The 23,548-nt window shown below is 45.9% G+C and overlaps 1 protein-coding gene across 1 annotated transcript; it reads right to left on the bottom strand.

Annotated features, from left to right (window-relative positions):
- Window positions 1–911: 911 nt before the first annotated feature.
- On the bottom strand, window positions 912–9,615 carry LOC308465528 (vomeronasal type-2 receptor 26-like; the record flags this gene model as incomplete). Its single annotated transcript, XM_080985501.1, has 5 exons — window positions 912–1,392; window positions 5,644–6,053; window positions 6,530–6,656; window positions 7,081–7,308; window positions 8,872–9,615. The coding sequence occupies 5 exons, from the start codon at window positions 9,613–9,615 to the stop codon at window positions 1,288–1,290; spliced, it is 1,614 nt and encodes a 537-aa protein (XP_080841627.1). The 3' UTR covers window positions 912–1,287.
- Window positions 9,616–23,548: the final 13,933 nt, after the last annotated feature.

Below are 23,548 nucleotides of genomic sequence, written 5' to 3'. Positions count from 1 at the left end.
AGGCCCTCCTTCGTGTGCCTCCTCCTCAAGAGGTCCGTAGGGCAGCAACACGAGAGCGGGGCCTTCTCTGCAGTGGCTCCCTGTCTGTGGAATGCTCTTGCCAGGGAAGTTTCCCTGGTGCCTTCATTATACCCCTTTAGGCACCGGGCAAAAACCTTCCTCTTTAACCAGGCCTTTGGTTGACCTGATTGACATCCTATACCCTTTTAAAATGTGGCTCCTTTCGGGGGGTGGGTGTTATTGGGTTGCTGTTTTTATTCTGGTTATATATGTTGTGATCTTTTCTGTGAACTCCCCTGAAACCTCTATGTATACAACAGTATATAAACTCAGTAAATAAAAAATAATAAGAATAAGAATCTTCTTGTAAAGGGAATGGGTTTCATGAGTTCACAGGGCTCAGATGTAGGTACTCTATGTAGAGCGTGTATATATTTGCACACTTCCTAAAATAATATATTGGCCCTGACCCCAACGAAGGTGCATTGCCATTTAAAGTCCAAGCTGACCTTTCCACCCTATGCTGGCCCATGTCAAAACAGGGCAGCTGCTTCTTGTGTTCTTGCAAACATGTTTTCTCCAGCTCTGCATCTGCTCCTCAAGCCACAGAGAGACTCCAGAAGGTTGCCAGGGCGATGCTTCCCGCCTCATAAATATTCTTATTTTTCCCGGGGATTTCTCCAGGGATTTCTCCAGAGATTCATAATTTCTCGCACTGAGTCTGAAAAGTCTGGTGCATAAAATATCCCCTGTCTTGTCAATTCCCTAAACAGCTGCAGACGGTGAGAGGGATAGAGCACTCAACAAAACCAGCTCATCAATTCTTTTCTTTTAATCATTTTTATTTGATTTTACAAGTATAAGATTATAACAATACAGCCATACAGATCTATATTTAAAGATCTCTCTAAATCTTTAGACTTCTCACCTTCCCCTCCATGGGTTTTCAATTGCATACTGTTCAATAGTCCATATTTTACATCACTCCATTTTCTCCATAGCAATTGCTACAATACAAGTGTTATTGCAATCCTGCTAATGTTTTCATCTGCTTACAGTGGTCATCAACTCATCAGTTCTGATCAGGAGGAATGGGTTTTGATTTCCCCCGATCTTCCACAGGCTCCCTGAAACTCCCCCCTTTTCTAAACTTAAGGGCCCAATGGAGGTAACCATTTTTGTGGGTTTCATGCTCTCTATAAGCGTGGTCTGTTGCATGTCCCCACAGCCATCTATGGGTCCCAGAAACACAAGGATCCTGAACACAAGGACCATAAAGTTCCCGTATCACTTTGGTTGCGCGACGCACCCTGATTGCTTCCTGGTGTCTGGAGTACGGATGGCTCCCGCCTCCCGTGATTCTCCAATACAGTTTTCGGAAGTTCCAGGCAGCTGTAAAAGTTCCAAACAGTTCCATAAAGTTTTAAAAAGTGCTAATACTTATGAGTAGTAATGTTACAGATACAGTGATTCCAACTTTACATTTCGGGGTGACCTTTTTTCACAACTGAGAAGAATTATTCCCCTTTTCAGTTTGTTTGTTTGTTTGTTTGTTTGTTTGTTTGTTTGTTTGTTTGTTTTTGAAGTCTAAAAGTTATAACTCTAGTGCATACTCTATTTTTCTTGGTTATATGCAGGAACAAGGGCAGCTCCCACTCTTCTTCCTGGCTAGCCCTCCCTTCCCTATTTTGCTCTCCTTTGGCCTAACTGCAGCAAAGGCCATTTTCTTTGCTTTCCGGTCCACCTAAGCAACAGTTGCCCAGGCTGCCCAGAACTGCCTTGTCCTTCACTCTTTTATCTACCCCCCTCCCCAAGCAACAAGCCTTCACCCTTTCCTTTCCTTTCCTTTCCTTTCCTTTCCTTTCCTTTCCTTTCCTTTCCTTTCCTTTCCTTTCCTTCTCCTCCTCTGTTTCATTGTCATTCGCTTTCCACAACATTCCCACCGCTGGAGAGACCTGTCAAGAGTAAGCATGGACCAATGGTACCAAATAGTATGGGAAACAGCTTACTAGAAAAATTAACTAATAAACTGAAACTGACATGGGGACAAATAGAAGAAGACACCTCCACCCCTGTATGGCTCCCCTTTATCACACACACAGCCCAACAAGACAATGACAGAAATCCACCAACAGCATACAAATCAATATGGCTAACCTGATCCAAAACACCCACCCACCCCCCCCACACACACGAAAACAAAGACCACCACAGCCAACCACAAATGAACAACCACACCCTAGGCCAACCCCAACCTCTCTCACCACCAAAGGAACACAAGTGAACAGCAAAGAACCTGCACAAGCAACACTGACACAAACCCTACATATAGTAAGTAAAATAGAAACATCGCCACCCAACCCCCCCATCTCCCCCTCACCTCTTTCCCCCTTCTCTTCCTAATGTCTCAAAAAATGAAACTGAATTGTAAAAATGTTACATGGGGGGGGGGAAATACGAGAGAGAGAGACATTGCACACTTTTGTAAATCATCAAATTTTTAATAAAAAACCGCCCAAACATTCCCACCACTGTGGAAATGTCCGCCAGGAGCTCCCCCCTCCATAGTATGCTCCCTTCTTACTACATTCAGTGGAAACATTTGAGGATTTTTCTCAGGAAGTGAAATGAAACGGGGACATGGGGGAAATTGAAATATTATTTGGGGGTGGGGGTTAGAGATGACAGTTGAGCGGGTAGGATTCTGGCCAAATGTGGACCTAGGTCCCTGTGTATATGGTCTGAAGGTGTACAATGTTAACAACACCTTTGCTGAGGCTGAAGAGAATAAGCAGAGGCCTAAATATAGGACAACTGGCTTATTACACCAGAAGCTTAACATGAGTCAACAGTGGGATGCAGCAACTTTTTAATATATTAAATAATAATATTGATGACCCTCCCTCACTGTAAGGTCCCTGCATGGCTCACAACATTTTAAAATACAGCATTGAATGGTGTGCTTTCTTAATTATACAATTAGGGGGAAAAGATAACAAATTTTAATTCTAATAAAAATAATGTTGAAATCTTAGTCTGCTTCAACAGAAGTATAGTGTCCAGATCAAGGGAAGTAATAGTCCCACTCTATTCTGCCTTTGTCAGGCCACACCTGGAATACTGTGTCCAGTTCTGGGCACCATAAATTAAGGAAGATATTGATGAGTTGACAGGTATGGGGTGGAGGGTGACCAAGATGACCAAGGGCCAGGGAGGAATGGGGGAGACCACCTCTCCATCCTCACCCTCCCAGGGAGGAGGAAGAGGAAGAAAGTATAAAGGGAAGTCACAGTTCAGAGGCAGATGAGGGGGAAAGTTGGGAAATCATGGGAGAGCCAGAGCAACACCTGGCTGACACGTCATTAGAAACCATTCTAGACCCACCATGTCCCAGAACCCAGCGAGCCTTAAAAGTAGGAGAGCAAAGAGCTCAAAGACAGAGGGTACTTAGCAGCACCCGTAGAGGAGGTGACGATGAATGAGGAAGTGAGAGAGCCGGGGGCTGGAGATTCACTTGGAAAAATAACAGGAGTGACAGTGGACATCCTTGTTCCGTTCCAAGAATAATTACAAAATTTTGGTAATGTGAATTCCCTGTGATTTATGTGATCTATATCTTCCAAAGTATTAACAAATTTTCAGCCAAATCCAAATTTCATAACTACTTCCACTAAGTTGGTTGGTTCTACATGATCAAATGAGGGTAACGATGTTTTAAATTGAAACATTATTTTTCAAGAATATCACTTCTCTACCTTCTTGAAAAATAGTATTTTAAGAATCAGATGCTATCTTTAGTTTTTGCTGTCAGGTGCTCCTTCGTGTTCAGATCAGGTCTCAGCAAAATAATGTAGCATTTGGGGATGAAGATGCAGCCCAGGAGCCCAGCACTGGAGGCCAAGATGGAGAAAACCTGAACGGCTACCATGAATTTCCCTTTGGTGCTCAGGTAGGTGGGCACAAAGGACACCCAAACACTGCAGAAGACCAGCATGCTGAAGATGATCAGCTTGGCTTCATTGAAGGCCCCAGGCAGATTCCTGGCTAGGAAAGCCACCGTGAAGCAGATGGCTGCCAGGAAGCCCATGTAGCCAAGGGCACCATAGAACATGGCCACAGACCCTTCGTTGCATTGCAGGATGATCTCCCCAGGCTGGGAGTGCATGTCAGAGTCTGGGAATGGTGACGAGATCCCCAGCCAGATCATGCAGATGACAACTTGGACACAACGCTTTTGGTTGGCATGCATATTTATGGTATGACAAGGTTAAAGCAAATAAGGCCTTTAAGAACCATATTGTCAGAAAATCACTGTTTAATGTCTGGACAAAATATAAAGACTTGCTGGAAAATAAAACACCAAGGTGGCTTTCACCTCTGGAAGCTAAGGCCCGAAAAAGACCCAATATGGAGGCTAAATGGCCAAAATATTGGGAAATACTAGAAAAGGATGGAGACAATTGGAAATTGCAGAGTTTGGAGAAAATGAAAGACAAAGTGCGAGATTGGTTACATTACGCTCAGATTAAAGAAGTTTTTAAAAATGATAAGAAACTAGGGTTCCAGGTGGAGAAATCGAAACTAGAAACAGAATTGTTAGAACCAAAGATTAAGGTATTTTCAAGGATGTATAACTTGCTGTTGAAATGGAATACACAAGATGAAACGGTTAAATCGGCTATGATAAGGTGGGCACAGGACATTGGGCATAATATCATGTTTGAGGACTGGGAGAGGTTGTGGAGTAATGGATTGAAATTTACTGCATGTAACGCTCTGAAAGAAAATGTAATGAAAATGATTTATAGATGGTATATGACCCCAGTCAAACTTGCCAAAATTTACCACCTGTCTGATAATAAGTGTTGGAAATGTAAAGAGTGCGAGGGAACGTTCTTCCACCTCTGGTGGACTTGCCCTAAAGTGAAGGCGTTCTGGGAAATGATTTATAATGAATTGAAAAAGATATTTAAATATACCTTCACTAAGAAACCAGAGGCTTTCCTTTTGGGTATTGTCGGCCAAGGGGTGGCAAAGAAGGACCAGACATTTTTTATGTATGCAACAACAGCAGCAAGGATACTTCTCGCAAAACACTGGAAAACTCAAGATCTACCCACACTGGAAGAATGGCAGATGCAACTGATAGACTACATGGAACTGGCTGAAATGACCGGCAGAATTCGTGACCTGGGAGAAGAGAGGATTGAGGAGGATTGGAAGAAATTTAAGAACTATTTACAAAAGCATTGTAATTTGAGTGAATGCTAAATAAGATGCTAGACTAAAACAACTGAGCACCACTAAATTTAGAAGTTTTTAAGAAAATAAGTAAGACTGTGAAAATTTAGCTCCTTCTGAGAATTATAAGATTATGAAATATAGAAGGGATATAAGAATTTAAATAAGATGATAAATTGCTGACAAAATGTTATAACGATGAAAGTGGGAGCGGGAGGTGTGAGGAAGTCCAAAGAAAATGTGAAACTATGTTAAGATAAATGTTATATTGTTTATTATGTTTACTCTTATTGTAAAACCCAATAAATTGCTTTAAAAAAAAAAAAAAAAAAAGACAACTTGGACACAGGAACAGGAAATGACAATGGAGTTGGCCAGACTCTTCCCCAGCCATCTCCTCACTGAGTTCCCTGGCTTGGTGGCCAGGAAGGCCAGAACCACAGTGATGGTTTTTGCCAAGACAGAAGAAACAGCAACAGAGAAGATGATGCTGAAGGCTGTTTGTTGGAGAAGGCAGGTCCCTTTCCTTGGCCTCCCAATGAACAGGAAGGAGGACAAAAAGGAAAGCAGGAGGGAGACGAGGAGGATGTAGGAGAGGTCCCGGTTGTTGGCTTTTACTATGGGACTTTCTTTGTATTTAATAAAGATTCCTAAAACAAAGCTTGTGGCTAAGGACCCCAGTAGGGCAAGGGAAAGTAGGACAACCCCCAGAGATTCTTCGTAGGCTAGGAAGGTGATATGCTTGAACACACATTGATCTCGGTTCATGTTTGGATGCTGATTTTCTGGGCATTTTTTGCAATGGTCTGCATCTGCAAGAGAGAGAGAGAGAGTAAGTAATATCTAATAGACTCGATTCGGCCAAGCCCTGAGCAGTATCTAGCCTCTTGGGAGAGATTCAGTTGTAGACCAAGTCAGTCTGGGACAGCCACAGATTACTACAGGTATTTAATTAGGTTTTTCTGAACATTAGCTCTACCCCGAAGAAATTTGGAACCGATTCTAGGGCTGGAGATCCCCAGCTTGGCCTCTGGCAGGTTGGGCTGCTTGGAGCCCCCTATACCAGGGCCAAAAGGAGGATCAGGGGTCTGTGCAGAAGTCTAATATCTACCCTAGGTCCATAACAATCTCCCTCCTTAAGGACCCCGGGACAGTTAAGTCTAGTCAAAGACAACTATGGTGTGCAGCGTTCATCTCGCTTCAGGCCGAGGGAGAATTGGTTTTGAGAGATTCCTGACTGAACGCTTCTCTCTTCCCCAAGGCCAGCCTTTCCCTTGGAGTCGCCCACCTTCCTGAGTGGAGATGGTCCCTTCTGCACAGGGAAGACATTCATAACAGCAAAGAGGCTTCCCTTCCTGAATCACCTTGACGGATCCAGGGCGACAGCTTTCCACACACCTGGAAGTAGGAATGGTCTAGGCACAAAGACAAAGAGCGTCAATGAGAATTGTTCTTTGAGGGATAGTATGTTGTCATCTGCTGAAACTAAGCATTTCCCATCACTGTCCATTACATGAATTATTCATGATTAAATTCAGAAAAAAACAAAGGACCTCCATTAAATAAAGTTCTGTATATGGGCCATGAGCTATTCACTACCGATAAAATTCATGTAACAACCGAAAAGCAAGGAACCCCCCTTTCCCCAGACACACAGTTTAGCAGGAAGCCTCCTTTGGCACCCAGCTGAGCAGAGGAGCTGTAGGAACTATCTGGAACAACAGCCCAGTGCTGGAGTTGACAGGCAACTGAGGGCAGCAGCCCAAAGAACAGGGAGCACTTATTAGAGCTCACAGAAAAGAGAGCAAAATGACAGGCATCATTCCCACTCCCCGTCACCTGATTGAGCCACTTGGGCCACACAATGGCCTCCTGGTCGATGGAGCACTTCAGATCTGGGGATCCCTGTCTGTCGATACTCCCAAACTTCACTCTGAGGACGGATTTATTGGGGAACACCACCCAGTTCACAATGTCCAAGTCGGCTGCCAGCTCCCCGTTCTCATCCAAATACACTCTGTCCATGGAAGAATTGTAGAACTGGGTGTTTCCTAGGAAAGGGTGGAGCTGGAACAGAAGCAAAGATGAGAGCATTTAGAATAAAGGGAAGCATAGGCCCCTGTTTTGCTGGCCCAGAAATGGAAAGTCAGCGAGGTCCCAGCTAAAGAGGATTGGCAGCTTAAGTGTACAGAATATGGAGAACTTGCAGATTTAACATACAGAATAAGAGACCAAGAAGAACATACATTGAAAGAAGAGTGGAAAGCAGTTATTGAATATATGGAAAATAACTGTATACAGCTGAAAATGGTGGCAGCATTAAGATAAATTCAACCACATAAATAATGTTTGATGGATGTAAAAGTAGAAAACTGATTTGAATGGTTATAGCAAAATATACAGGGATGTAAAATGAACCATGGAAAGAGAAGAAGGGAAGTCATCGGATATTTCAGAGTTTGTAAAATGTTTATTTGGAATTGTTAGATTGAAAATTTAATAAAAATTATCTAATAATAATGGAAACATACTGACAATCCACTTCCCCTTTGCTTAGGGCTGGTTGCAGACTCAAATAGTAATGGACAGATCTTGTCACTTTTGATTCATACTGTTTTCTCTCACACACGCACCCCAATCTTAAATTCAGTTCTCCACATTTCTGAAGCATTTTTTAAATAATAATAATAATAATAATAATAATAATAATAATAATAGAAACTCATCAGAATTCTTCAGCATTTCTGTGTCATTTTCTCCTAGTAAGCATGTTTTTGAAGGATGCTGCCCCCTTGGATTGTTTCAGAAAGAGTGAATTGGGTTCGTTTTTCCTTTCAAGGCAACCTGAATGAAATCTCCAATATGGGCTTCAGCAGGGAAAGGCAGGAGCTTGGTGGAGGGAGCAGAGAGCCAGAACATAGTCAAGCGGGTGTCAAAGGAATAGAGACTAGAGACAGCCTGATCAATGTCATCTCCTCTGCCAAAAACAATTCCAACTTGCGGGGAAAGGAGAATTGGGCACATGATGGGAGCAGTTGCTCGGGGGGCTGTGCAATGAGGCAAGAATAAGAATAGCAAACAGAAATGAAAAATGTATATGTATTAAGGAAGGTTTAAAATGGGTAATGTGTTTTGCAAACTTTGGGTTTTTTCCATAGTATTTTTTTTTCTAAAGGGCTCTGGGCTCTTGCTGAGATTAAGAGATTAAGATTAACTAACTGGTTGCTGTTCTCTGCTAGCCAGCATGTGAGTGTTGTAAACTTAGATCATGTGATGAAGGTATTGGATTGCAATATCTCCTTTTTGAAGGGAGTTGCCTTTTTGTCTTTGGCTCCAAAACTCAATAGAGTCAATATGGAAAGGAAGCTCTCCTGAAGGTAAGAGAGACAGAGAGAGAGATCCCGAACCTGTGTTGGACAGAATGATGTTCTCATTCTGTTATAAAGAGTTCTGCCAGTAAAGAGTGAATAATATTTCTATGGGCCTGGATGATAATTCATTTCCAAAAGGAAATGAATGCTTCCAGTTCTTATGCTTCCAATCATTTCAAACTGCACAATATTTAATATCTGCAACACTACAATCGATTGTCATGCTCAGGTGTGATGTCTATGAAGGGAAAGAAAATACCTGCCATGGCTGTAGCCTTTGAAGTCCCATTCTCTCAGTTCCCCTCTGCTTAGATCTAGATGAATATGCAGCATTTAAGGCACGAGCCACGGCTTGCAGAGTGTTGTAGATCCTGTAGCTGTCTAGAGAGAGGATTCTTTCCAGATCATCTTGGGGAAGCCTCTCCAGTTTCTCTCTCTCTCTGCATCTTGTCCGGCCTTTCACTGAGAATGCATGCTTTAAATAAAAACAATTAAAAGCATCCTCCCAAAACTTCTTAATACCAAAGAAAAAGGGTAGAAAATCACCATATTTTGCCCCTTTACTTGTCTCAGTGAAGAAGGAAAATATACCATGGATGTGTTGGAAAGATATGTCATTATACATCAGCTCCAGGGCGACATCCCACAAAACTGTTGTGATGAAGATTTTCCCAAAAATGGATTTCATCAATATGTCAAAAAACTGTTGTATGATTTGTAGTCCATTTAAGAAAAAAGTCAATTCCGCATAGTAAACAAATACATGCACTTGGCTCCACTTGCGGAATGGAAGACGAGGCATGTATACTCCATTTGTATTCGGTCGTTGGATGCTTAGTGAGATGACAACACAGACACTGCTCTTGATGAGCACGGGAGTCAAGCTCTTCAGGAACCTCTCTCCATTGTCGGTGTCTGGTGCAAGGAGGCCAATCAACGTCCATCGGAAGTGCTGGAGCAGCTTGACAATCCCTGGGTACAGGGCTTCTTCTTTGGGGACCATCCGGTAGAAAAAAGGGAAATGCCTCTTATCATTCAGAACATGAGAGACAAAAGCATAAGTGACCTGGGAAGAGAAGGAAGATTTGTATCTTGTTTGATTTCAGATCAAAGCCTAAATATTTCTAAGCCCAACATGAGATTGGGAAGATCTTAGGAAGGAGGAAGGTCTATTGCAAGGACCCTTTGGTGGGAACAGTGATTTCCTTGAAGGTTGTGGCAGCCGTAGAAGGCAAATTTGATGCTAGGGATCAACAGGAGGGTAGTTGAAAATAAAACAGCCGATATCATAATGCTATTATACCTCTCTCCATTCCTACCTGTGGGATTTTATAGATGCCCAACACGTTTGAAATCTGGATGGAGTTTTGAGAGTCGGACCCTTCGAGAACAGCCAGTAAGTTAGTCTGTTTACCACAGCTGTAGTTTGGAAAGTTCAGCTGCCCAATTGACAACATGTCTAGCAAAGCATCATAGGTCACCCTTCCATCAAAAAAGTTCTCATGGATGCTGTAGCCCAGGGTGATGTTGGGTAACAGCTTTTGATTCTGGTTGATCGCTTGAATGGCATACAAGAAGGAGAGGAGCTGCCAGTACTTTGTGGGTCCTTTCCTGGGGGGAGAAATTATATACATGCCAACACTGTCCAAGTGATATTTCTGTTCTACCTCTAATATTCATCTCTATCTCTTTCAAAAAAAAATCCTGCAGAATCCGCCCCAAGGCTCATCTGTTCCAGCATCCTCAAGTCAGCCAACCTCACATGCAAAACTGAGAAGCACAAGAACTCTTCCCCTACTTGAGATTCTCAGTTACTGGTACCCAGAGGCATAGTGCCTGTGACAGTGAATGGAGAACATAGCCATTGTGACTGGTAGCCGCTGAGAGCCTAATCACCCCCAAATTTATCTGCCATTGGGATCTCCTTATGTTCTTAAAGGCAGGTAACAGATCATGAGAAAGGCCCCTGAAAGTAACTGGAGATGAGTTGGATCTCATGGAAATGGTAGCAAGTGGAACACCAGGAACTCCATCCCCACAAAATGTCTTACCAATAAAAGCTGGTGGAAGGACATTGGCTAAAGATATGAGGATGAAACACAGTGTTTGTGGCAGAGAGGACCCCACTGATGAGGTGGTCTCCTGGCCTGAAATAATTAGGTGAATCTATCTCATCCCTTTCCAAAGACAAGAGGCATTTTGTCTTCAGTTTCCCACTGTCCCCATAAGGCAGTAGAAGCAGTAGAATGAGGACCATCTTCTTCCTCCCAGGAACGAGCACCTCCCTTACAAAGAATTAGAAGTCTTTTGTTGTGGTTCTTGCAAGATGCAGTAACTTTCTTCTCACTAACGGAGCCCTGCAGAGGGATCACATCCAAAGTGGAGAGAAGTCAAGCCAACCTCATTCTGGTGCAGTTATCATCTGTCCTAAATCTCAGCCCCCCCAAGTCTTGGGTGGCTCAGGAGGCATATATCTGCCAGACCTTTCTGCCTCAGATCCATAACATCACATTTAGTGGACTCAAATGTGATCTTTGGAAGCAAAAAACCCACACACACTATCATTTTGATAATTATATGTAGAAGAAGTATCACCTCTGCAAGTTCCTAGAAACTTTATGCAGCTCCACCTGCAACTGCGGGGCTGAAGAAAAACATGTTTGCGAAAACCCCAAGATCTGCCTCCAAACTGTGAGATGCAAATGCCAAAGATTGGTGGAAAATACCAAGATTAAGAGTTAGAAGTTACCTGAACTATCATACGTGAGCCCTAGCAGAATCCCCCCCGCACTGATGCTAACACAGGATAGGGCTATTCTGATGAATTTGAGAGGTGAAAAAGGGAACTGAAATTTCACGTAAAGACAGAGGCGATTCAGCAGATTTTTTGTAGGTTTTTTGTTTTTGTTCTTGTTTTTATTATATACTTTTTGGTCTTATCCTGTATTTTTATGCTGTGAACCACCCTGAGATCATCGGGTGAAGGGCGGTGTACAAATTTAATAAATAAACAAACAAACCAACACTTGGACTTCCCAAAAAGCGTTCAACAAGGTCCTCCTGGGTATGCTTAGTAGTCGTGGAATAAGAGAAGAGGTCCTCTGGTGGATCAGGAATGGAAGTTGCAGGAAGTAGAAAATAGGTTTAAGTGGATAGTCCTTCAAATGGGGGTGTGTGGTGCCAGATGTTCTTGACCAAAATCTCGCAAGGACAATCTGGCCACATCACGTTGCACCAACTAGAGATTCTGCACCAGACCCAAGGGCAGCCCCAGAAAGAGTGCATTGCAGTAGTCCAGCTCCACGTTTTCCAATGCTCCAGTGGTCAGGCTTTTCCTGTTCACAAACAGCCATAGAGGACACGTGGGTCTCTACTGACAAAGGTGTATCCAAGAGTACCCGTAAACGACGCACTTGCTCCTTTAGAAGTGGGAATCATCCAAAGAGCCTACAAATTGTGTGTCAAGCTCCTGTGTTCCTGTCACTCCCTAAGTGATGAAAAACCAGACAAGACCAGAGCATAACATTGGGTCCAAATGAGCCACAACTCTATTGTTTACAGATGTGAATGGTTTGGCATCGGCATGGCGTATAGCCATTTATTCCACCCCAGTCCATCTGCTGGGGGTGCATCTGAGGGTAATGCACACCGGCCCCCCATGACCTACATCAAGTAGAGTTAACCACCGAGGGGCCCCTGTTGGAGGGGTGCTATGGCCCTAGCCCCTGCCTGGGCATCCGGACAGAAGCAACTCCTCACAGATCCCTTTAACAGAATACCCTTAACCAAGGAAGGGCGGAGAGAGGCTATAACCTCCCCTCCAGCCAGAACTAAGGCTTACCCAATGCCTAACCTCACAAAGATGTGAGGATTGCTATGAGGAAGGCGAAAATCAAATGGCCAGGGCCAAGTTGCCAAATGGAAAAATTTCTGCCAGGTGTTAGGTTTCTGTTTATGCCACTGTGCAGTTTTTGGAGTCACAAGGTCGTTAATCACCGTCGGAGATGAGGAAGAGCGTCCGAGGAGGAGTAGCTCAGTCGTGCAGAATTCCGACACCAGGCCCCAAATATGGCGGCTGACAATGTTCATTGGAAGGTCTTAGTATGAAAATAAGACATATTAAAAAGGGGATGGAGGGTGGGAGATCCAACAATAACCTGGGGAGGAGGCCTGGGCAGGCCCCAAGTTATCCCCCCAGGGAGTGGGGCCAAGCAATGCCTAGCGGCTGGTAGGGCCACCCCCTTCGGAATGCCTGCACCTAAGCCTGGCACAATTGGTCAGTCCGCAAGCAGGCTGTGACCCTCCCCAGCAGGGCACCAAATTGCGGGCGTGGACTTGGCCGGGCACAACACCGCCTGACCATTAAAGGTAAGTGGACTTTCCAGGATTTGAACACAGTTTATTGGACCTTACTGAGTCCACTGCTGCATCCAGACACTGGTCACAAGCCTTCAGAGACTCTCCTGTTATGGAGAAATAGAGCTGTGTGTTAATGTAAAGACCCCTGGATGGTTCAGTCTCGTCAAATGCATCTATGGGGAGTGGTGCTCATCTCGCTATGAGGCTGAGGGATTGGGTGTTTATGCACAGGCAACTTTCCGGGTCATGTGGCCAACATGACTAAACCGCTTCTGGCGCAACGGGACACTGTGATGGAAGCCAGAGCTTGGGACTTGGGACACAATATACAAATAGCAGATTGGGAGAGGTTATGGAAAACAGATTTGAAATTTATGGCACCTTGTTCACTGACATAAAATTATATGAATATGATGTACTGGTGGTATTTGACCCCAGTTAAATTAGCAATAATGTATAGAATGAGTTCAAATACCTGCTGGAAGTGTAAAGAAAAAGAAGGTACCTTTTATTATATGTGGTGGATGTGTAAAGTAACTTAAAATTTTCTGGGAGATGATATATAATGAATTAGAAAAAATGTTTAAAATAACTTTTGTTTAAAAAACCAGAAGCCTTCTTATTAGGAATAACAGGTACCAAGATACCAAAGGACCAGAAAAGATTGTTTATGTATGCGACAACAGCCACACAGATGCTACAAGCCCAGAGATGGAAGAAACAACCCTGAGCAGAGAAGAATGGCAAACCAAGTTGATGGACTATGCTGAAATGGGAAAAATAACTGGGAAGCTCAGAAAGCAAGACCATTGTAAGCAGGTTAAAACATTAGCAGGATTTTAAGCACACTTGTAAATTAATGGAAAGTATGGACAAAATTTGGACAGTCTTGATATGCAGATGTAAATATTACCACTAGGACCGATAGAAGGGATGGGGGGAAGTCAGGAGATTCAGCGTAATTTCGGCATTTGAATCTTGTATTGCTTTTTGTTGTATGTTTCTTTATTTATTTTAATCAAATATTTTTTTTTCAAAAACAACATCAAACTGCTAGGTTGGCAGGAGCTGGGACAGAGCAATGGGAGCTGGCTACTGTCACATGGATTCGAACCGCCAACCTTCCAACCAGCAAGCCCAAGAAGCTCAGTAGGTCACAGTGCCACCCATGTCCCTAGAGCTGTCTGTTATCGGCATACTGGTGGCCCCTTCCTCCAAAACTCCTCTGGACCGCACTCCATGACTTCATATAGATTTTAAATAGCATATAGATCTTAAATAGCACTGGGGAGAGAACAGTACCTTGCAGCACCCCATAGCACAAATACCGGGGTGGGGGTGAGGAGCAGTCATCGAGTGCTACTTTCTGGACATGACACTGAAGATATGAACAGAACCACTGTAATATGGTGCCTCTGACACCCATCTCACTAAGTCAGTTCAGGAGGATACCATGATTGACGGCATCAAAATTTTAAAAAGGGCAACCCAAATGATCACAACATGTCAGGGAATAGTCTAAAGACGACGACTGGGGAATGCATTCTATGGCAGACCAGTTTCCTCTCTGATGGAGAGATGGAGGGGAAAAGTCACACACTCACCCTTGTTCACTCTGCATAATGGGGAAACGTGCTTGGAGCCTCATCAAAGCTCAGGTCGTTAATCACAGACTCGACCGGAAGAGTCTCTCGGTCAAACACAAGTCCGACAGTCCACAGTGTGTTCAGAGAGAGACAGAAGCTGAACAGCTGAGGGAGGAGTTGCCCTGGTACGAGATAATGACAAGGAAACCCGAAAGGAGGGGGCAGCTAGTTCAGATGTCACTTGAGAGTGTGGGGAACCCCCCTCACCACATACTTGGACTGAACATAACAGAGAACAAAGAAGCCAGAGGGAGGGAGGAACTTCCCATTGGCACGTAAAATGCTACGGAAGTCGGAAGGAGGATTTAGAGCAGACAACTCTCCACGCCTGACACAACATCACTCTTCCCCCTTCCCCTTTCCCTTCCCTTTACTTCTCATGAAAACTCAAGGGATTTGTCCAAAATTCTCCTTTGGGTCCACTAAAATGGACCCCATTTTTGAGAGGAACGTGAGGTGACATTCTGCTTCTGATTCAGTCAATTAATAATTCAACCAAACAAACAATAATGCTCTCCACCTGATTCAAGGCTTCTCCAGACACCCTGCTGATTCAGCATTCATCCTGATTTACTTGATTATGTGGTGCTTTTTAATAATAATAATAATAATAATAATAATAATAATAATAATAATAAATTATTTCTACCCCGCCCTCCCCAGCAAGGTCGGGCTCAGGGCGGCTAACAAGCAATAATATAAACAAGTTGAATGAATACAACTTAAAAACAAGATTAAAATACAACATTAAAACGTTAAAATGTTAAAATGCAGCCTCATCACAGGAGGAGAAAGGGGGGGGGGAAGGGGGAGAGGGAATCAAATTGACTCCAAGCCAAAGCCAGGTGGAACGACTCTGTATTACAGGCCCAGCGGAAAGAAATCAGATCCTGCAGGACCCTGGTCTCATGAGGCAAAGCGTTCCACCAGGAGCTGAAAATAGAGTTGAAAAGGCCCTGGCTCTGGTTGAGCCTAATCTAACTTCCTTAGGGCCCAGGACCTCTAGGGTGTTGCTATTTATTGACCTTAAGGTCCTCCGTGGGGCATACCAGGAGAGGCAGTCCAGTAGGTACGAGGGTCCTAGGCCGTGAAGGGCTTTAAAGGTCAAAACCAGCACCTTAAATCTGACCCCGTACTCCACCGGGAGCCAGTGCAGCTGGAAAAGCACTGGGTGAATATGCTCCCATGGCAGAGACCCCGTGAGGAGCCTCACTGCAGTATTCTGCAGCCGCTGGAGTTTCTGGAACAGCTTCAAGGGCAGCCCCGCATAGAGCGAATTACAGTAGTCAAGCCTGGAGGTGGCCGTCACATGGATCACTGTGGCCAGGTCAGGGCGGGAAAGGTAAGGGACCAACTGCTTGAATCCTTCCTGCAAAATATTGACTGTCTGGAGGCACACTCTGATTTCATAGGTTCCAGTTGCCCCCATATGCCAGGACCATGAACTTAGGTGCTTCTCAGTTGAAGCTGATGCTGAAGTCCTGACTGAAAATGAGTATGCTGCATTTGAGAATGTTATGATTTTGCAAAGTGGCATTTAAAAATCCAAACCTACAAGGGGGTAAATAATGCAGCTGACTGTAAACACAGCTGAAACGCAATCTCATGAAATGTTCATGATGGTGAAAGGTGTGGAAACAGCTGAGAGTTTAGATACAGCAAGAAATAGAAATGTTTTCATTCAATGTAGGGAACTTTTTCATTCCAGTGGCTATCGTGGGAAATTCTGGAATGTCCTGTCCTTCCTGGCTGCCATTCGTGAAATCAATCAGGACCCCAGGCTCTTACCCAATGTCACCCTCGGCTATGTCATCTATGACCATTATTCTAATGCAAGGATGACTTCTGATGCCCTGCTAGACCTGCTCTCTACTGGGCACGCAGACATTCCAAACTATGACTGTCGGAAGAGGAATAACCTGTTGGCTGTTCTTGAAGATGCTGAAGCTGATATTTCTAGGCATACATCACCTGTGTCAAGCATCTACAAAATCCCACAGGTATGGCTGGTTTGGTGTTAAGACGGAGTTGTGCCTCTGCCATGGGCTTTCCTTTCTTTCCTTTTTGGACTCTCCCAAAGGTGAGGGTGGGATGGAACCTGGAAGCAGGAGCACTCAACACTGGTGTCAAATGCCCTATGCCACCCCACCACTGCTTTTAAAAACCATGTTGCTTGTTTATAATGCATTCAAAACACAGTTTTTTGAGTAACGTAGCCGAGTCCCTAGTCTAATATTTTGGGATTCAGGCCCACAAAATATTGAGAGTGTGGAAGCACTCCTGGAAGACCTTCCCCCGTTCTACATGGTCAGCATTTTGTCTTGTTCTTTGTGTGCACGTGTGGGGGACTGTAGTTGGTCAACTGTCTGAGATTTGTCCTGGAACCACAGCAAAGCACTCACCTCTCCCTTTGCATCCTGGGCAAGTTATGGATACACTGTTCTTACTATTCATGATAAAACCCAGTTCCCCTTTTTTCTACCAGATGGCCACAAAAGTAGATCCCCAGAATCTGGGGATTGTGCAACTGCTCCTGAACTTCAGATGGATGTGGATTCCCATATTGCATGGGAAAGTCCTTAAAACAATAACAATAGCAATAGTTTATTTATACCCCATCCATCTGGCTGGGTTTCTCCAACCACTCTGGGTGGCTTCCAGCAAAATATTAAAATACAATAATTCATCACATATTAAAAGCTTCCCTAAACAGGGCTCCCTTGAGATGTCTTCTCAGATAGTTGTTTATTTCTTTGACATCTGGTAGGAGGGCATTCCACAGGGCGGGTGAAACTACCGAGAATGCCCTGTAACTTCACTTCCCGCAGTGAGGGAGCCAGCAGAAGACCCTGGGAGTTGGACCTCAGTGTACAGACATAGGGATGGGGGTGGAGACACTCCTTCAGGTATACTGGGCCAAGGCTGTTAAGGGCTTTAAAGGTGAGCACCAATACTTTGAATTCTGTCCAGAAACGTACTTGGAGCCAATGTAGGTCTTTCAGAACTGGTGTTATGTGGTCTCAGCAGCTAGTCCCAGTCACCAATCTAGCAGCCACTTTCTGGATTAGTTGTAGTTTCCAGGTCACCTTCAAAGGGAGCCCCACATAGAATGTGTTGCAGTAGCCCAAGCAAGTTCTCAACACCAGCCCGCCCCCTGTCACCCAAGAACAGCACTTCTGTCTTGTCAGGATTCAACCACAATCAGTTACCTGCCATCCATCCTCCAACCGCCTCCAGACACTCACACAGGAACTTCAGCGCTTTCACTGGTTCCGATTTAAAAGAGAGTTAGAGCTGGGTATCATCCACATACTGATTAACACCCAGCCCAAACCCCCTGATGATCTCTCCCAGCAGCTTCATGTACATATTAAAAAGCATTGGGGAGAGGATGGAACCCTGAGGCACCCCACAAGTGAGAGCCCAGGGGTCTGAACACTCATCCCCCACCACCACTTTCTGAACACGGCCAAGGAGGGAGGAGTAGAACCACTGTATAACCCTCAGCTCCCAGCTCCTCTAGACAGTCCAAAAGGATGTCGTGGTCAATGGTATCAAAGGCCACTGAGAGCTCCAGCAGAAGCAGGAAACAGCTTTCACAGTTGTCCCTAGAGTGCCGGAGATCATGGACCAGCACAACCAAGGCAGTTTCAGTCCCTGTGTGAAAACTTACAGGGTTAAACAGTTCTGTGTGACGTCTCACATTCTGAGGCGTGGTTATGTTCACATACGGGAATCTTTCTCTCTGTGTGAGTTCTCTTTCAGTTTTGACTGAGAGGCGAAAGGGATGCCTGCTCTTTCGCCGGGCTGATTTACGATGTTTTTCTACGCATTAAAGACTGTTGGAGATAAGCCAGAAGCCTGCGTTCAGTCTGATTTATTACCCACACACGGCAACAGTTTCTCCCGCTGCTGAACTCTGCTAGGACTATGCTAAGAGAGCTCAGGTTTTCTATCGGCACAGAAGCACAGTGGCGCAGCAGAAACGTGCCGGACGCCATATTCCCTCACAGGTTATGGGTCGACACGAAGCGTGTGAGAAAGGGCTTTGGAAGACTTCAAAAGACTGAACGTCAGCTTGAGCGACTGCCAAGGCTTCAAAGAGAGCAGAGGGCAGATCGGAGGAGGCTGACGGAGAGGGAGCTGAGAGCCACATCGTCCGGAGTGCCCAGTTTGGCTGCTGAGTGAGTACTTTTGCAAAGGCCAACAGAAGGGAGAAATGGCTCAGCCCCGAGAACATGGCTTTGAGCTTAAGCTGCCATGTCAGAAACTGAGTAGCCAAAATTGGCTGCAGTGGAGCTTTCAAGTGGAGCTGTTGCTGGTGGGGGAGCAGCTGTGGGACGTAGTCCAGCCACCACAGAAGGCAGCTGGAAAAGCAGAGGCTAAAAGGGCTGCAGAGCAAAGTGAAGTGCAGAAGCGTGTGCTTGCTTTTTTGGCAGAGAATGTGGATGCTCATCTAGTGCCAGTTGTCCTGGATGCTAAAGGGCCAGAGGCCGCTTGGCTAGCACTCCGAGAAGCTTGTGGAGCTGGGGTGGGAAGCAAGGGGCCGTGATGTGGCTGCATCCGAAGGGGAGAGGCAAGATGGCGCCAGCCACATTCTTGAGAGCCGACACACAGCTGGGAGGAGCTGGGAGCCCCCATGGGGGGGCGAAGGGACTGTTGCTGGCATTGCTGCTGGTGCTTTTGCTGAGCCTGGGAGCTGTATGGATGCTGCAACGTGTCTGTGTGAGGAGCCAGGAGAGAGGCCAAGTGTTGGGAGCCCTTTACCCACCAGAGGGGGTGCAGGAAAACGTCCTGGGAGCCCCGTGAGTAGTGGGGGGGGGGGCAGTGAGCAGTGAAAGCTCAGAGACGCCTCTTTCTCCAAAAGCTGCCAAGAGTTGTTTACGCCATGAGCTGAAGCCTAGCCGTGCTGGAGGCTTCAAGGCCGGCCACCTGCAGCAAGTAGAGATAAGAGCTGTGGAGTTGTGTCGGAACGCTGAGAAAAGTCCGGTCTCCAAGGCAACTGAGAGAGTTGCATCTACGGAAGCTGTGAAGGTCATAGGCAAGTCTTCCTGCCGGGGGGAGTCTGTTGCCGTGACAACCAGAGAGGACATCTGCAGAGGCCCCAAGGAGGGGGGCAGCGAGAAGATTGTTGCCATGGCAATGCTGAAGGACAACTCCAGTGAGGGCAGCATGCTGCGTTGGGTCATCAACTCAGGAGCCAGCCACCACCTGATGCCAGCATCACCTAGTGGTGAAGTGTGGAACTGCAGGGCTGTTTCAACTGGGAAAACAGTCGTTCTTGCTGATGGCTCACAGAGACCTTTAACCACTGTTGGAAATGTGTTTGTTTCTTTTTTACAGGCAGAGCTGGAGGTCTACGCTGTGCCAGAAATGCATTGTTGTCTTTTATCTGTATTTGCTCTTGTAAAGGAAGGTTATAAGGTTTGCTTTGAAAATGATGTCTGTTCCATTTCCAGGGGTGGGGAACAACTGGTCAGTGTTGCATGTCAGAACAACCTCTTTGTTCTGGAGACACCTCTGGAGGGTAAGGGTGACGCTGAGACAGCACAGGCGAAGTGTGCTAATGTTCCCACTCATGATTCGTGTGCTCACTTGTGGCACAGGAGAATGTCGCATAGCTGTTGGAAATATATCCAGAAGTTGCCCGAATGCACTGAAGGTTGCAAGATGAAAGCATGTGATAAATTTCTAGATTGTAGGGCATGCAAAAGAGCAAAGGTAAAAAGGTGCAGTTATCCCAGATCGGAGAGGGTAACCACAAAGCCTTTTGAGCTTGTGCACACAGACCTTTGTGGACCCATGCCAAAGAGTCTGGGCGGGGCCAGATTTGCACTCACGCTGACAGATGATTTTACTAGGACCGGGAGGGTCTTCTCGCTGAAACGAAAAAGCGAGGCAGCGCAACTGATCAAAGACTGGTTTGCGGCAGTGGAACTACAGTTTTCCACCAAGGTGCAGAGCTTTCAGAGTGACCGAGGCGGGGAGTTCACTGGGTCTGCTCTGCAGAGTTTCTTCCGCCGGAAGGGAATACGTCACAGGTTGATGGTTGCTGCTTCTCCTCAGGAGAATGGCGTAGCAGAGTGCAGAAACAGAACGCTAGCTGAAGCAGCTGACGCTTTACTGTTTGACTCTGGTTTGCCTCAGAGTTTTTGGGGGGAGGCTTGGAAGACGGCCAACTTCACGTTGAACAGGTCGTTCAATTCAGTGGTAGGTGACACCCCGTATTTTCTACTCCACCGGAAGAAGCCTAAGGTGCATTTCTTCCATGTGTTTGGTTGCAAAGCTTGGGTGCTTGTGCCAAAGGCTCAACGAAAGAAAGGTGACCCGAGGTCCCGGAAAATGATCTTTTGTGGGTACGAGCCTGCAACAAAAGGGTGGAGGTTTGCCTATCCAGAAGGTGATCAGTCCAGGATTCTAGTCAGCAGAAGTGCTGAGTTCTGTGAGCAGAGTGGGTGGTCAAGGATACATGCAAATCCTGACGTTCTCTCAGAATGTCTGTTTGACTCTGATGAGGAGGGAGAGTTAGAAGCTGAACCTGTTGATGAGGACCAGGTCTCTGACCAGGGTCAAGAACAGGGTTCGGCATCTCCACAGGTTGTTAAAAGAGAGCCCAAGAGTGAGCCTTCTTCTCCCATTAGCAAAGTTCAGAAGGCCCGAAGACGCAGTAAGTCAGAGGGGGAGTCTTCTGGTGTCAGAGACACACTTGCTGGCCCCAGTGGGTCAGAGGGGGCACCTGAGACAGTGCTCAGGCGTTCCGCACGCACCACAAAGGGGGTACCACCTGAGAGGTTTGTGGTCACCAGCGTGTGGGCTGGTTTTGCGCAGTGCGAACCTGAGAGTTTTGAGGAGGTTCAACAGTTGCCTGAGACAGACGCCAGGAAGGGGCAAGAGGCAATGGGAAAGGAGTTGAACTCAATGAGGTCTTTAGATGTGTGCTCGACCACGAAGCTGCCAGAGGGCAGGCAGGCCGAGAGCTGCGCACAGACAGATAGACAGGTGCAAGGTTTTGCCGAAGAGCTTGGTGAGAAGTTCCGGATGTTTGACTGTGCAGGGGTCAGAACGCCCATGGAGTCCGACTCTGTGAAGGGTTGTGTTTGGGTTGAGTTATACTCACAGCTTCCCTCAGGATGCGAGACAAGAGGGGGTGTGAGGAGAATCAGAACTTACAGGGTTAAACAGTTCTGTGTGACGTCTCACATTCTGAGGCGTGGTTATGTTCACATGCAGGAATCTTTCTCTGTGTGTGAGTTCTCTTTCGGTTTTGACTGAGAGGCGAAAGGGATGCCTGCTCTTTCACCGGGCTGATTTACGATGTTTTTCTACGCATTAAAGATTGTTGGAGATAAGCCAGAAGCCTGCGTTCAGTCTGATTTATTAACCACACACGGCAACAGTTTCTCCCGCTGCTGAACTCTGCTAGGACTATGCTAAGAGAGCTAATGGGAGCTCAGGTTTTCTATCGGCACGGAAGCACAGTGGCGCAGCAGAAACGTGCCGGACGCCATATTCCCTCACAGTCCCAATATGAGGCCTGATTCCCGATTGGAAGGGATCCAAATGGTCTCCATCCTCCAGGCATGCCTGCAGTTCTTCAGCAACCACCTGCTCAATCACATGAATTTCTTCATGGGAAGCTAGACGCCTCTTGGAAGAGAAGCTGTTTCCACATTTCTAATATGCTTCAGTACAGTGGTACTTCAGGTTACAGACACTTCAGGTTACACACTCCGCTAACCCAGAAATAATACCATGGGTTAAGAACTTTGCTTCAGGGTGAGAACAGAAATCGCGAGGCAGCAGTGTGAGGCCCCGTTAGCTAAAGTGGTGCTTCAGGTTAAGAACAGTTTCAGGTTAAGAATGGACCTCCAGAACAAATTAAGTTCTTAACCTAAGGTACCACTGTATGAGTTCTTTGATGACGGGTGAGACCTGCCCTCTTTCTGAAGCTCTTCCCACATTCCAAGCACTGATATGGTTTCTCCCCTGTATGAATTCTTTCATGGGAAGTGAGACTGCTGCTGTGACTGAAGCGCTTTCCACATTCCAAGCACTGATACGGTTTCTCCCCTGTATGAATTCTTTGATGGGAAGTGAGATCCCCACTCAGACGAAAATTCTTTCCACATTCCAAGCACTGATACGGTTTCTCACCTGTATGGATTCTTTGATGGGAAGCGAGATTGTGGCTGTGACTGAATTTCTTTCCACATTCCAAGCACTGATAGGGTTTCTCCCCTGTATGAATTCTGTTATGGAATGTGAGACTCTGCCTGTGACTGAAGCTCTTTCCACATTCCAAGCACTGATAGGGTTTCTCTCCAGTATGAATTCTTTGATGCAAAGTGAGATTGCTGCTCTTACTGAAGCTCTTTCCACATTCAAAGCACTGATAGGGTTTCTCCCCTGTATGAATTATTTGATGGGGCATGAGATGGGTGCTGTCAGGGAACTGACATCAGAGCGAGAGGCGGAGGCAGGGCTCCAGAGCGATGCCGGAGAGGGGACCAGCAGGGGGGAAGGAATTCAGCGCAACACCAGTAGAGAAGGGAGGGAGATGGAGGAATTGGAGACTGGTCTCCAAGACCCTGCATCAGAGACTAGTGGAGAGAGCGCTGGCACACCCCTGCCTTCCCCTTACTTGCGCAGACGAGTTCCGCGCAGGGAAAATAGCAGGAGACTTGGGGTCAAACAGCTCTTATGCTGGAAAAGGTTCAAGAAACGCCCACTGACAGATTCTGCAAGCGACTGACCGGCCACGGAGTGGGGGCTGTCAGCCAAGGCATGGTGAACCAGGCAATCGGACACAACTAGCAGGCACCTTACGCACAAGTAAACCCTTACAACCATTACAGGTGCTCTGACTGAAGCTCTTTCCACATTCAAAGCACTGATAGAGTTTCTCTCCTGTATGAATTCTTTGATGAGAAG

This window comes from Podarcis pityusensis (assembly GCF_964106645.2).
Source record: "Podarcis pityusensis genome assembly, chromosome: 2".
Classification (NCBI taxonomy): Eukaryota; Metazoa; Chordata; class Lepidosauria; order Squamata; family Lacertidae; genus Podarcis; species Podarcis pityusensis.
The sequence above is the reverse complement of the archived record's forward strand: the minus strand, read 5'-3'. Positions and strand labels throughout refer to the sequence as shown.